At 34.3% G+C, this 15,544-nt stretch overlaps 1 protein-coding gene across 5 annotated transcripts in view; it reads left to right on the forward strand.

The window, feature by feature from the left end:
* Srbd1 (S1 RNA binding domain 1) overlaps nucleotides 1-15,544 on the forward strand; it is a 250,085-nt gene that overhangs the window by 65,358 nt on the left and 169,183 nt on the right. For all 5 annotated transcript variants that reach the window (XM_048804452.1, XM_048804449.1, XM_048804450.1 and 2 more), the window contains 2 exons: nucleotides 1,076-1,172; nucleotides 4,547-4,682. In XM_048804452.1, the coding sequence (XP_048660409.1) occupies nucleotides 1,076-1,172; nucleotides 4,547-4,682 (233 nt within the window). The remainder of the gene's footprint in view (nucleotides 1-1,075; nucleotides 1,173-4,546; nucleotides 4,683-15,544) is intronic.

Genomic DNA, 15,544 nt, shown 5'->3' on the forward strand with positions numbered 1-15,544 from the left:
TCTGAAATTTTCTTCATAGAGAAATTCTCTTCAAATGGAAATAGAATTTCTATTAATTTCCACAGTAAAATTTCTCTTTGAATTTCTTTAAACACAATTACTTCAGTAGTTACAATTAACTGCTATCACAACTACATTAACTATCATAACAATAACAATAAGGCATTTTGCTTTTTTATTAATTAGGTCATAGTAAATCTGTTTTTCTGTTCTCTTTGGCTTTTATGCCTCTTCCTTATTAAAACTGTGCCCACAGAAAAACATACATGAACAACGGACTCAGTGCTGTGTAATTTAAGCTTTTGTGTAAAACAACACCACCAAAACACTTTTAATGCAAATAAAACAATAAAGACAAAGGAAATGAAGGAAGGCAATGCAAATGACATTTGTCTATATAGTTTGATTTCACAGGGGCCATGATAAATAAGAGTGAGTTCTGTAAATTAGCAAATCTAAAGCACTTGGAGAGAACATAGTGCATCACTGAGAGACAATTTTATTTTGAAGATGAATATTTGCACTATAGCTTTTGTTTTATGTTTGTGAGATTTAAGAAATTCAGCTGGGTCATTGAAAATGTAAATAAATGTTTTATAATCCAAAATAGGAGTAGTAATAAAATTGCTTGTAAGGAGAGTTTTTGTAACAATTGAAAAAATTATGAACCTTGGGAGATGACTCTTACTACATATTTACCATCTCATTTAATTTTTGCAACTACTTTATGAAAGCATTACTATTATTTTTATAGAAAACTTGAGGTACAGAAGTTAAGGAACTTTCCCAGGGTTCCACAATTAGTATTAGAACCAGGAGCAGATCAGGCAGCTGTCTCCAAACCTGCCTTTTTACTAGTAGGCAATATATTATGGGAAGGCCCTACATTATTGCTTCTGGAGGCTCTCTTTTGTTGCATATGGAAGCTAGTCATTGTTATGATATCTTTCTGTCTTAAGTTTGTTAAGTTAAAATTTTATTTCGACTAGGATTTAAAATAATGTGGTAATTACAGGCATTAAAAGCAATCTTTATACTTTGTGTTTTTGTTCTCCCTCTTACCCTTCACCTAAAGGGCTGTCAGCACTCCAGGATATTGAAACAGGAGTGCAGCATATTTTAGCAGACATGATTGCTAAAGACAAAGACACGCTTGATTTCATTCGGAAATTGTGAGTAACTCTTTCATAGAGTTTTCTGCTTTGTGGGCTTTTGTTGTTAAGGGTCACATGGTTACTGCTAACACCAGTGTTCATTAACAACTGTCTTCAGACTTTTTTTCCCCTAGTATCAGATCACTTTTTTCAAACAACAGAACCTTAATATATAGAACAGATAAAAGAAAAGATGTTTTAATTGAATTATGGTCAGGGAGCCTGGAACTCTATCTAATCATCTTGTTAAACCCAGGCACCTCAATGGAGAGCTCTGATGAACACAGTTTAGAAACCACTGCATTTACATAACATCTACTAGAGATTTATGCTTATTTAGATTTACGCTTATTTCTTAAACATGTTAATTGTGATGTACAGGTTTAATTTTATAATAGTTAATTTATGGAGTTTATTGGCAATTGCGTTATCTTCAGAATGTGTGATATGAGATATGGATAAAAGCACTGACCTTAAAATGAATTTTGGCTTCTGGGGAGAGCAGCTTATCTATCCATTGCATCACAATCTGCATTTATGAGATTAAAACTCTTTGCTAGACCTATTTGGGCTCATGGATTTTATGCCTCATTTTAAAAAAGGCATTACTTTAAAAAGAGTTTTTTTAAATAAAGTTTATTTTCTTCCTACATTAGTAATACATACCAATTGCATAAAGTATAAAAGTTTACCTAGTAAATAGAATTTTACACATATGGAATAATGTATATGATAAATTAAAATAGAAATTCAAGCATAATCCTATAATATAAACAAATTCCTATATTTTTATACAAGAGACATAGAAAATATTTATAAAGCACATAAAAATGTTCACTCCTTAGAAGACAGAGGATTCCAAGAGATGGGATATCATGTGGGGTAGCTGTCAGTAAAAAGGAACATATACTTTTTTTAATAGTTCTATGTTACTTTTAGATTTTATAAATGACCATCTTTTGCTTTTCTAATTTTAACAATTTAAAAAGTCAACAAGTACAGATAAGCAAAAATAATTTTTAGCCACATACTCAGTTACCATTCTTAACTACTGTTGTAGATTTCTAAGAGTGCTTACTCACAATATACTTTTCTATGCATATTCACTAATATACTAGGATAGATTGTATTGCATGAAAATTAAACCTTTAAAAAATTAACAGGATTGTATGAACATCTTTTTATGTTTATGAAAATATTTCTGAAGCTTTAATGCATCAGCTTGGGGATTATAACACAAAAATTGTATAATGGGTAGATAATGCAACCCTAAACAGTTTAGATTTAATCCAAACAACTCTGACTTTAGACATCAAGGGAAAATATATGTATTTCTCCTAACTGAATTGGCTAGATAATTGTTCTCAAGTCTTTGCTTCATGGAAATTTTTTAGATGTAAGATGCTAATTTATTTCATTTAAAAATATATCAGTAGTTGTATGAAAAGAAGACATATCTGGCAACTCCGAATTTTTTTAAATTTTTTTATTCTAATTTGTTATGTATGATAGTAGAATGCATTGCAGTTCATATTACACATATAGAGCACAATTTTTCATATCTCTGGTTGTATACAAAGTATATTCACACCATTCGTGTCTTCATTCATGTATTTTGGATAATGATGTCCATCTCATCCCTCCATCAATTTCTAACTGCGTGCGCCCTCCCTTCCCTCCTACTCCTTTGCCCTATCTAGAGTTCGTCTGTTCCTCCCATGTTCCCCCTCCCTACCCCAGTATGCATCAGCCTACTTATATCAGAGAAAACATTTGGCATTTGGTTTCTTGGGATTGGCTAATTTCACTTAGCATTATCTTCTCCAACTCCATCCATTTACCTGCAAATGCCATGATTTTATTCTCTTTTATTACTGAGTAATATTCTATCGTGTGTTTATACTACATTTTTTTTTTTATCCATTCATCTACTAAAGGGCATGTAGGTTGGTTCCATAGTTTAGCTATTGTGAATTGTGCTACTATAAACATTGATGTGGCTGTGTCCCTGTAGTATGCTGTTTTTAAGTCATTTGGATATAGACCAAGGAGAGGAATAGCTGGGTCAAATGGTGGTTTCATTTCTAGTTTTCCAAGGAATCTCCATACTGCTTTCCATATTGGCTGTCCCAATTTGCAGTCCCACCAGCAATGTATGAGTATGCCTTAAAAAGGCATTACTTTAAAACTGTAGTTAATTTTTTTTGTTTAGTTGTTGATGCATCTGTATTTGTTTATTTAAAAAAATTTTTTACATAATGTTTTTTAGTTGTCAAAGTTATTTATTTATATGTGGTGCTGAGTATTGAACCCAGTGCCTCACATATGCTAGGGAAGTGCTCTACCATTGAGCCACAACCCGAGCCCGATGCATCTTTATTTTATTTATTTATTTTTTTAATGTGGTGCTGAGAATTGAACCCAGGGCCTCACATGTGCTAGGCAAGCGCTCCACCACTGAGCTACAAACCCAGCCTATAAAACCTTATTTTTATGTACCCTGTTGTTCTTTTTCTGCTATCTATCAAAAGAAATGGTAGGTTTCTGCCAGAGATTTGCTTTTGCTCTGTGTCCTTCCATACCTCCAGCTATATGACTTTGCGGAGAGAGGAAAGGGGATGAACCAGTTGATTGCTGTTGCATTAGGGGTTTTGTTAATTCAAGGAAGAGAACTTTTCTGTATTCTCAGTGGTCCTAGCAGGAATGGGTTGAAGTAGGAAAAGTGATTAGATTAACTGTTTTGGGTGTGTGTGAGTAATTATGCAACTGAAATTTGTCTCGGTTTTATAAATTATTATAGGAAGCTATTCTGGTACATCCTTTTGTTTCTTTCTTTCTTTTTTTTTTTTAGCTTTTAATTGACTGTGACTGCCTAATTCAGTGGTTAGAGAAGGATGATATTTAGACTATAGTTATTAGTCTGATTCCTATGATAGTTTTGGTCTCTTGCGTAACTAAATGGTATTTGAACTCATTTAGGCATATTGGGTTGATACATAAACAGTTCTGTAGGATATATGTTAGCATGGTAGGCAAAATGTCCTTATGATGGGTTAATAATACTATTGTTTTCATAATTGGGCATCATTAAACACATTGCACTTGGTAATGGCTTAATTTTTTTGCTATCCTTATTTCCATATAACTTATTTTTGTTCTACTGAGGTACTTATTAGTTGGATACATGCTTATAATTCTGGCAACTTGGGAGGCTGAGGCAGGAGGATCACAAGTTTGAGGCTAGCCCCAGCAACTTAGCAAGACTGTCTCAAAATAAATAATAAAAATGGCCAGCAATGTAATTTAGTGGTATAGCATCCTGGGTTCAATCCCAGTACCTAACTAAGTAAATAAAATATTAATTTTTTTTGAACATTTGTGTATCTGAGCAGGTGCCAAAATAGATACATTTGTATCCAGTCATCTCTGGCAAAAGTGTCCTCAAAAAAGGTAAATGAGAAAGACGTTGATAAGTTTCAGCTCTACCAGAACTTTTCATGTAACATAAGAAACATCCAGCATCATCAGGTGAGTAAGGAACTACTTGTATGTTCTGATGCCAGTAGTAATGATAGTGCTCTATACTTGCCTGCTGCTTTACTTACCTAAGAACTTAAAGAATTTTATGTCATCTGGTTTCTTTTTTCTTCATACACATTTCTTATAAAATATTATATTTTCCTAATTTCACAAATGGGAAACTAAAGACCTAGAGAAGTTAGTGACACTGGGAATTTTTAGCAGAGCCAACAGTATAACAACTTAGGTCTCTTGCTTCTGCCTGGTGATCTTTCATGTTAGACTCTGATTCCCCGTTTGCTTGGGTTTCAGCTCACTTTTAGATCTTTTCCACATGAAATACAAATCAGAGATGTCTGGTTTAGAATAAAGTGTGATAGATCTCATTTGGTTGCATGAACCATAGTCATTGTTACTCAGTCTTCTGATTTCATTTTCCAGTTTACTAATTTTTTTTCTAAATATAGTCATTTAGGGAATGCATGTGTACATTGTAGAATGTGGTTTTTAAATAATATAGGAGAAACAAGAGGAGTTATAAATAAAAAATACAGTAGTACTGGCTTTTATATTTACCTGTGTAGTTACCTTAACCATGGTCTTTATTTCTTCATTTGGCTTTGAGTTACTGTCTGCTGTCTTTTCATTCCATCCCTACACTGCAAACACTGTCCCCCCACTATATTTTATGTAGGGCAGATCTACTAATGACAGACTTTTGTAGTTTTTGTTTATCTGGGAAGTCTTAAGTTCTCCTTTTAATTAACTTTTACATAACTGCAGTAAAATACACATAACATAAAATGTATGATCTTCATCATTTTAAGAATGAGTAATGTTTCTACAACCTGTCTCAGAACCTTTTCATCTTGCAAAACTGAAACTCTACCCATTAAACTTTTTCTCATTTCTGAAGAATGATTTTTCTGAGTATAGAATTCCTAATTGGCAGTCTTTTGTAACTTTGGATATGTCATTCACCATCTTGTGGTATGCCTTCCATGATTTTTCTTTTTATTGTAGCAGGCATTGAACCCATGGGTGCTCAGTGGCCACCGAGCCACATTCCCTAGCCCTACTCCCCTTTTAATTTTTTTTATTTTGAGACAGGGTCTTGCTAAATTGCTTAGGGACTCCCTAAGTTGCTGAGGCTGGCTTTGAACTTAAATCCTTCTGCCTCAGCCTCCCAAACCATTGGGGTTATAGGCGTGTGCCACCATGCCTGGACACTTCATAAATTTTGATGAGCAGTCAGCTGCTAATCTTAGTGTGCCAAGTTACTTCTTTCTCACTCTTCTTTCAAGATTCTTTGCCTTTGTCTTTGAAATTTTGATGATAACGTGCCTTGGGAGTCTCTGAGTTTATTCTATTTGTAGTTCATTGTGATTCTTAGATGCGTAGAGTAATTTTTTTTAAAAAAAGTCAAAATTGATAAACTCCTGGTCATTATTTCTTCAAATAATCTTCTGGCCTCTTTCTTCCCTCTTGTGGAACTCCCATTATATGTAGTGCTTGGTAGTATCCTACAGGGACTCTATTAGTTTTTTTTTATTCCTTTTTTATTCTCATCTCAAATTGTGTAATTTCAATTGTCCTGTCTTCAACTTTGATGACTTGTTTTCTGCTTGCTCAAATTTGCTGTTGAAAATAAATGACCTGGGGCTGGGCTTATAGCTCAGCAGCAGAGAGCTTGTCTCACACATGTGAGGCACTGGGTTCGATCATCATCACCAGCTAAAAATAAATATAAAGATATTGTGTACATATTAAGAAAATCTTAAAAAGAAAATAAATGACCTAAAATTATATCTCAAAGCCCTAGAAAAAGAAGAATAAACCAACACCAAAAGTAGAAGACAGAAAGTAATTAGAATCAGGACTAACATCAAATGAAATTGAAACAAAAGAAACAACTGAAAAAATAGACAAAACGAGAAGCTGATTCTTTGAAAAAATAAATAAAATTGACAAACCCTTAACCACCCTAAAGAAAAGGAGAGAGAAAACTCAAATTACTAAAATTCATGATGAAAAAGGAAATATCACAACAGATACTATTGAAATACAGAAGATAATTACAAACTTTTATGAAAAATTGTACTCCAGTAAAATAGAAAATCTTGAAGACATCAACACATTTCTAGAGACATATGATCTGCCCAAACTGAATCAGGAGGACATGCACAATTTAAATAGGTCAATTTCAAGCAATGAAATAGAAGATGCCATCAAAACCCTACCAACCAAGAAAAGCCCAGGACCAGAGGGATTCTCATGTGAGTTCTACAAGACCTTCAAAGAAGAATTAATACCAATACTCCTCAAATTATTTCATGAAATATAAAAGGAAGGAATCCTTCCAAATTCTTTCTATGAGGCTAGTATCAACCTGATACCAAAAGCAGACACATCAAAGAAGGAAAAATTCAGACCAATATCCCTGATGAACATAGATGCCAAATTCTTCAATAAAATTATGGCAAATTGCATACAAAAACATATTAAAAAGAATGCACAATGATCAAATGGGGTTCATTCCAAGAATGCAAGATTGGTTCAACATATGGAAATCAATAAATGTAATTCATCACATTGATAAACTTAAAGGTAAGAATCATATGATCATCTCAATAGATGCAGAAAAAGCATTTGACAAAATATAGCACCCCTACATGTTAAAAACACTAGAAAAACTAGGGATAGTAGTAACATACCTGAACATTTTAAAAGCTATCTAAGCTATTACGTCCAAGGCCAGCATCACTCTAAATGGAGAAAAATTGAAAGCTTTTCCTCTAAAAACTGGAACAAGACAGGGTTGCACTCTTTTACCACTTCTATTCAACATAGTCCTTGAAACTCTAGCCAGAGCAATTAGAAGAAAGAAATTAAAGGGATACCAATAGGAAAAGAAGAATTTAAACTATCACTCTTTGCCAACTATAGGATTTTATATTTAGGGAATCAAAAAAATTTCAGCAGAAAACTTCTGGAACTAATAAATGAATTCAGTAAAGTAGTAGGATATAAAATCAACACTCATAAATCAAATGCATTTCTATACATCCGTGATGAATCCTCTGGGAGAGAAATTAGGAAAACTACCCCATTCACAATAGCCTCAAAAAACAAACAAACAAAAAACTTGGGAATAAACCTAACAAAAGAGGTGAAAGACCTCTTCAATGAAAACTACAGAACACCAAAGAAAGAAATTAAAGATCACCTTAGAAGATGGAAGCATCTCCCTTGTTCTTAGAGAGGCAGAATTAATATTGTCAAAATGTCATATTACCAAAAGTGTTATACAGATTTAATGCAATTCCAATTAAAATCCCAACAACATTCCTCATAGAAAAGAAAAAGCAATCATGAAATTCATTTGGAAAAATAAGAGACCCAGAATAGTCAAAGCAATCCTTAGCAGGAAGAATGAAGCAGGAGGCACCACAATACCAGACTTTAACATATTCTACAGAACTATAGTAATAAAATTGGCACGGTATTGCCAACAAAACAGACATGTAGACCAATGGTACAGAATAGAAGACACAGAGACAAACCCACATAAATACAGTTATCTCATATTAGACAAAGGCACCAAAAAAAAACAAACAAACCATACATTGGAGAAAAGATAGCCTCTTCCATAATTGGTGCTGGGGAAACTGGAAATTCATATGCAGCAAAATGAAATTAAACCCCTATCTTTCACCATGCACAAAACTCAACTCAGGAATTAGACCAGAGACCCTGCACCTAATAGAAGAAAAAGCAGACCCAAATCTTCATCAGGTAGGCTTAGGGATATGACTTCCTTAACAGGACTCCTAGAGCACAACAAATAAAATCAAAATCAATAAATGGGATGGATTCAAACTAAAAAGGCTCTTCTCAGCAAAGGAAACAATCAGTAACATGAAGAGAGAGCCAACAGAATGGGAGAAAATCTTTACCAAATAGGCATCAGATAGATCACTAATCTCCAGGATATATAAAGAGCTTCAAAAACTTAACACCAAAAAAACCCCAAATAACACAATCAATAAATGGGCTAAGGAAGTGAAAAAGATATATAATTGATCAACAAATATATGAAAAATTATTCAACATCTCTAGCAATTAGAGAAATGTAAATCAGACCTACTCTTTAAGATTTTATTTCATTCCAGTCAGAATGGCAATTATCAAGAATACTAGCATCAATAAGTGTTGGCGGGGATGTGGGGGAAAAGGTACACTCATACATTGTTGAGTCTGCAAATGCGTGCAACCACTCTGGAAAGTAGTATGGAGATTCCTTAAAAAACTTGGAATGGAACCACCATATGATCCAGCTATCCCACTCCTTGTTCTATAGCCAAATGATTTTAAAAGATCCTACTTCAGTGATGCAGCTACATCAATGTTTATAACAGCTCAGTTCACAACAGCAGCTGAATTCGCAATAGCTAAACTGTGGAACCAACTTAGATGTCTTTCAATAGATGAATGGATAAAGCAACTGTGGTACGTAGATACAATAGAATATTACTCAGCCTTAAAGAAGAATAAAATTATGCATTTGAAGGTAAATGGATGGAGTTGGAGAATATCATGCTAAGTGAAATAAGCCAATTCCAAAAAACCAAAGATCAAATGTTTTCTCTAATATGTGGATGCTGATCCTTAATGGGGTGGGAGGTGAGGACAAGGGAAAAATGGAGGAATTTTGAATTGAGCAGAGGGGAGTGAGGGTAGGGGAGTGTTATAGGACAGACGAGGCAAGGCACCGAAGATAGCAGGAAACAGTTTTATTTGGCTGCAGCCAGGTTCAGAGGGCACAGCTTTTGCTGTAATTAATTAATCCCCTGAACCCCGAGTTCAGGTAGTTTCAGAGTTTTATACCCAGCATGTAAGGGGAGGGGCTCAGAAGTTCACAGTCTGCAGAAGTTCACATAAAAGCAGCTTTTTCCTTCACTGTTTTGGGCAAGTTAACCCTTCAAGGACAACACCTGAGAAGGGGAGAGCTGCTTCTCCCCTTTCTTTCCTCCACCTGCCAGCTGTTACCATGGAGCCAAATTGGTATCTTCTCTTCTCTTAGAAATGTAGACATCTCGTGAAGCCCCAGCTCAAGGCCAGAGGCCTTGTTTACACATTTCTACAAACGAGTATACTGGATATGTTTGTGAAAAATTAGTAAGGGGGTTACCTGGAGTGCTGGTTTCTTCCTGGCCAGTGGTCAAGTAAGATAGGGCAACACGAAAATAGGAAGTTTATCTACATTGAACTCTTTTGTAAAGTCTCTTGCTGACAGTCCTAAAATCAGCCATGGTGAAGATTTCTGAAGAAGCCCTGTTAAGACTTTTCTGTGGAGAAAGGGGGTGCTGCTAACAGGAGGGGGCATAGGGGTAGGAAGGGTGGAAGAATGGGATGGTAATTATTAACCTATGTACATGTATGATTACATGAATGGTGTAACTCTGCATTGTGTACAACCAGAGAAATGAAAAGCTCCATTTGTGTACAGTGAGTCGAAATGCATTCTGCTGTCATGTATAACTAATTGGAACAAATTTAAAAAAAAAGAAAGAAAAAAAAGGACAAAAAAATTTGTTGTTGAACCCCACTAGTGAATATTTCATTGTGCTTTTCAGCTCCATAATTTCTATTTGGTTCCTTTTCAAAATTTCTTATGCTTTATTGTTAGTTCGTATAGTTAAATATCGTTCTCTTGGCTTCCTTTAGCTCTCTGTCCATGGTTTCCTTCAAGTCTGAGCACATTTAACACAGTGGATTTAAAAGCTTAGTTTAGTAAGGCCAGTGTCTATGCTTCCTCAGGGACTTTCTTTTTTAGTTTCTTTTCATTTTTTCCCCCCCGTTAGTGGATCATAATTTGTTTCTTTATATAACTTGTTTCTTGGTAACTTGGCAACTTTGAAAATCATATTCTCTCACTTCCCTAATTTAGTTATTGGTTGTGGGTTATTTGTTTTAGTGACTTTTCTGAATTACTTTTGTAAATCTCTCTGTTCTTTTTCATGTTTGGACTCTGAACATTCTCTCTTCTGTTAGCTTAGTAAGTAGCTAGCTATTTGCCAGAGATTTCCTTAAAACCATGGAGTCAGTGCTGGGGATATAGCTCAGTTGGTAGATTGCTTGCCTTTGCACAAGACCCTGAGTTCAATCCCCAGTGCCACAACAAAACAAAATAAAGCCAACCAACCAAACAACCAAACAAAAAACAAAAGCATGGAGTTAAAAACGAATTTTTCAAACTCAGCCTTTGTAGATTGGTTCTGTGTTGGGGCGCTTCTTCAATATATAGAGAAGCCATTAGCAACTCTGCCTTGTTGTCTTCACCTTTGCTTCCTGTTTACATGCAACACAAAGTCAGTTAGAGGTGAAAGCGTGGGGATTTTTAGAGCATATGTCCAGTCCTAGGTATGCGGGTACCTCCTAGAGTCCCTGGTATACACAGGAATTTTTAAAAGAACTTTTCCCCTCAAATATCTAGTTTTCTAGCCTCTTTCTTCCCTATTTATTTTATTTATTTTGGTCTTTTTATTAGTTGCCATAGCCTTAATGACTGTGGCCAAGATATTTGCCCTGAAATACTTTTGACAGGGCTGGGGGTATAGCTCAGTGGTAGAGCTCATTAACCATGAGGCCCTGGTTTGATCCCCAGTACTGCAAAGACAAAAATGAAAACAGAATTAAAAAAACCTTTTTGACATAGTTCCCCTAGAAAGCTGCTTCTGCTCTGGGTGAGCTCTAAGACAAGTGAAACAAAGGCAAACCTTTAAATCAATCCAGACAGATTAAAACACAAAATCTCAAGTACTTGAGAAGAAGGTCCATATTGCTCCCTCTGGTGCCAGGAACCTGCCCCAGAAATGTGGGATGTGGACTGTTATCTTCAAGGCCCTGCTGAGCCCCAGAGTAGTGGGTATAAGCAGGTGAGTTAAAAGTGCTCTCTTATGGAAATTACGCAGCTTCCTTCTTCAGTGGGTGATGTTCTGGTTGTTGAAATTTTTTTTTAGATCCCAGAGCTCTGAAAAAGTTCATTCTGCTAATTTTGTGATAGAAAAGAGTTCTGGAGTTCCTGATTTTACCATTTTTAGTGATATTCCTGTCAACATCTTTGAAGTGTAGTAAGTATGCCCCTCAGTTCCACAATTAGAATATGGCTTTTAAAATTATTAAGTTTCTTCCCTTGTCTTGTTTAGTGCTTTTTTGTCTTGAAGTCTTCTTTGTCTATTAGGATTGTAGTGTGTGCTCTCTTAATGAAAAATGATCCCACTCTTGCTTTAATTTTAGCCCCACAATTATTCAAAATACCTGTCCTTAGTCCTGTTGCCACAGCTTCCTGGTCATTTGGATGAATGAAGCTTATTCTCTAATCTAGTATGAAGCTGGTAGACCATTCCTGTAAAGGTACATAGGGTAAATATTTTAGGCTTGTTAGATAATTTTTTTTTGAAAATATACAACTACCATGTTGTATGAAAATAGTCACTGGCGATATATAAATGAGTGATCATAAATGTGTTTTAGCAGTTTTATTTACAAAAATAGATGTCAGATTGGCTTAATCCTTTCCGAAGACAAAATTACAACAAAATCTTAATTGTGTTTTATTTGGGATTCTAGAATGGGACAAGGCCTCATATAAAATACAATGACTATTCTGATGAGCTGAGCAGAAGAGTTTGGCTTTATAGAAAAAAATCTGGTCTGGGGAAAGCAGAAAGAATACAAAAAAGCAGATTGGTTTTTTCAAAGTTACTTTCTTTGTAAAGGTTGGAGCTATTATGCTGGCTAAAACTGTCATGTTTGGGGATTGACTCTTACTGTATTTCTCACTCTCCTGATTTCTTGGAAGATCCTATAAACAAACTTGCTGGATGACTTGGAACTTGCATGAGTGACTCCATTTTGATTTGGACTGTTGGGCCTAGTGCAGAAGCTCTGTCCAAACCAATGCCACTCTATATATTTAATAGGCTCATGAACCATAGTTTGCTGACCACTACCCTAGTATATGGTTCAAGAAGGGTATATATGTATAGTATTCTTAGTTCTGGCACATTTAAACATTTTTTTGCACTTTCTTTCCTTAAGTTTCTTGAATACATTATACTGTTGTTGCTTTTCTTTGAATGTCGTTTTGAAGAAATCTGTCTTAGATAAAAATCTCAGCTGAAGATGTCCTCTGTTGCTTTATTAATTCTCTTTATTGATTTTGTGGTTCTTCTAGGAGGATGAGGGGAGATTTAGAATCAGGAGACTGTCACTCTTCTACAAACCTGAAGTCTTCAATAAATAATTAAAAAATTTATTTCTCTTACTATCTGCATTTTACTATGGTAAAAAGGGGATGATGGAAAGTAGTAGAATGCTTTACACAACATTTACTTTCCATACTAAAAATAGAATTTTTCAAAAAACTTATGATAGCATAGACACAAAATATTTTGATCTTGTTGTAACATGATATGAAAATCTTTAATTATCCCAAAGATATTTTTTGTATACTTATTTATATTTTGGATCTTACTTGGAGAATCAAGGTGACATGGCCCGTGCCCTTGAAGAAAAGTTTCATTATGTACATTCTAAAGTTGTCAGTTTTGGTTTTTGTACATTGTATCATATTGGGTGAAGTGTATATACTTTTAGTAATTTGAAAAAATGTTAACACTTTGATATTTTACTTGCCAGGTGTTGTCAACAGATATAATGAAGAAATAATTTCTAATAGTATTAGTAACTAAGCATACTTAATTTCCTTTTACGGAAATGACAATGTCATATTTTGTCCCTTCTTTGCTTTTTAAAATTTTAATACAATTTTGGAAAACATGCAGTTTTGTTTTTCTGAAACCATCCTTTCTAATATCTGCTTGAAAATATTTTGTTGGTCTCAGCATTTAAAACACATTTTAAATAGTGTGTTTAATCCATGTGTCATTCTGGATTAGTTTGTAACTAAATTTAAGTTTGTGATTGACACAATCTTCTAGATGTAAAGAACTCAGGCCTGAGAAAGTAAACCATTTGGGGAATGTCAGTTTTGAAAAACAGTCCTATGTTTTAAGAACTTTTTAGATTATTTTGAATGCAAGAGGGATGATGTCACAAAGATAGCTTCCTAAACCCTTCAGTGCTGAGGCCTTGTGTCCCCAGCTCTGAACCCTATTTTTCAGCCTCTACGTAAATGTCCGAGGATGTAGTACCTCGGAATACAGAAACCTATGAAAATGATGGAAGTCTGTGGTAAAGAGACAGCATTCCCTATAATTTCTCCATGTGTTGTGGAGGAAGCTGTTAGGCCTGTCTACTAAATTAATTACTCTGGTTGCAACTTGTTTTCATTGGTCCTTAGTGAAGTCTTTTTTATTATATGAATTTGTCACTTGGCCTTCACATTCTCTCCTGGGATCTTCCATTCCTGTTCTTTTTTGCTGCTGCTTTCACTGATCCCACTTCCTTTGCCTTTTTTTTTTTTTTTTAACTACCTATTTCCTGTTCATTGCTGACATCTACATAATTCTGCTTTATCCCATTACTTACTTTCAATTTCAATTTATGCCTCAAATTCTATTATTTCTTACATTAAAGAACTTTCCATCTATTACTAATTTTTTAGTGTTTTTAACATGAAGAGCTGCTAGATTTTGTCAAATGTTTTTGAATCTATTGAGATGACCAGATGATTTTTATTTTTTATTGAATTGATATAATGTATTATATTAATTGATCTCCAGACGATAAACCACTGGACATTCCTGGAATTAATTATACTCTGTCTTGGTGTGTAATCCGGTTTATATATTTCTGGATTTGGATTGCTGTTATTTTGCTGAGGATTTTTACATCTATATTCATAAGAGATATTGGTCTGTAATTTTCTTGTGACGTCTTGCTTGGTTTTGTATCAGTATAATACAGGCCTTGAAGAGAATTGGGAAGTTTTTTCTTCTCTTATATATTTGGAAAACTTTATGAAGAATTGGTATTATTTCTTCTTAAAATGGCAGAGTTCTATGGTGGAGCCACCTAAGCCTGGACATTTCATTATGGGAAATTTTAATTACTGATTCAATATTTTTACTTTTAGATCTGTTTACATTTTCTCTTTCTTTTGATTTGCTTTTGGTAATTTGGGTCTTTTTAGGACTTTTTTTTCATTTTTTCTAAGTTATCTAATTTGGCATATAGTTGTTCATAATATTTTGTTAGGATATTTTATTTTTATGATCCATAGTAATGGCCTCTCTTTTGCTTTGGGTAATTTGAGTGTTCGTTCTTTTCTCTTGGTTAGCAAAAGATCTGTCAATATTGTTGATATTGGGCTGGAATTGTGGCTCAGAGGTAGAGTGCTCCACCTAGAATGTATGAGGCACTGGGTTCCATCCTAAGCACCACATAAAAAAATAAATAAAATAAAGTCATTGTGTCCATTTACAACTAAAATAAAATTTCAAAACAAAAATTTGTTGATATTTTGAAAGACCCGTCTTTTGGTTTTGTTGAATTTTCTGTTTTTTTTTTTTAATTCTTAATTTCTATTCTCTTATTTCCTTTCTTCTGCTTATGTTAGCTTTTGTTTGCACTTTTCTACGGAGTGTTTTTAAAGGTAGCTCTTTCAACATAATATTAAGAACAGGGTATGAATTTAAATTTCTACCTTGCTATTTGCTAGCTTTGTTTTTTTTTTTAATTTTTATTGTTGGTTGTTCAAAACATTACATAGTTCTTGACATATCATATTTCACACTTTGATTCAAGTGGGTTATGAACTCCCATTTTTACCCCATATACAGATTGCAGAATCACATCGGTTACACATCCACTGATTTACATATTGCCATACTAGTGTCTGTTGT

Source organism: Marmota marmota, unplaced genomic scaffold, assembly GCF_001458135.2.
Source record: "Marmota marmota marmota unplaced genomic scaffold, marMar, whole genome shotgun sequence".
Taxonomy (NCBI): domain Eukaryota; kingdom Metazoa; phylum Chordata; class Mammalia; order Rodentia; family Sciuridae; genus Marmota; species Marmota marmota.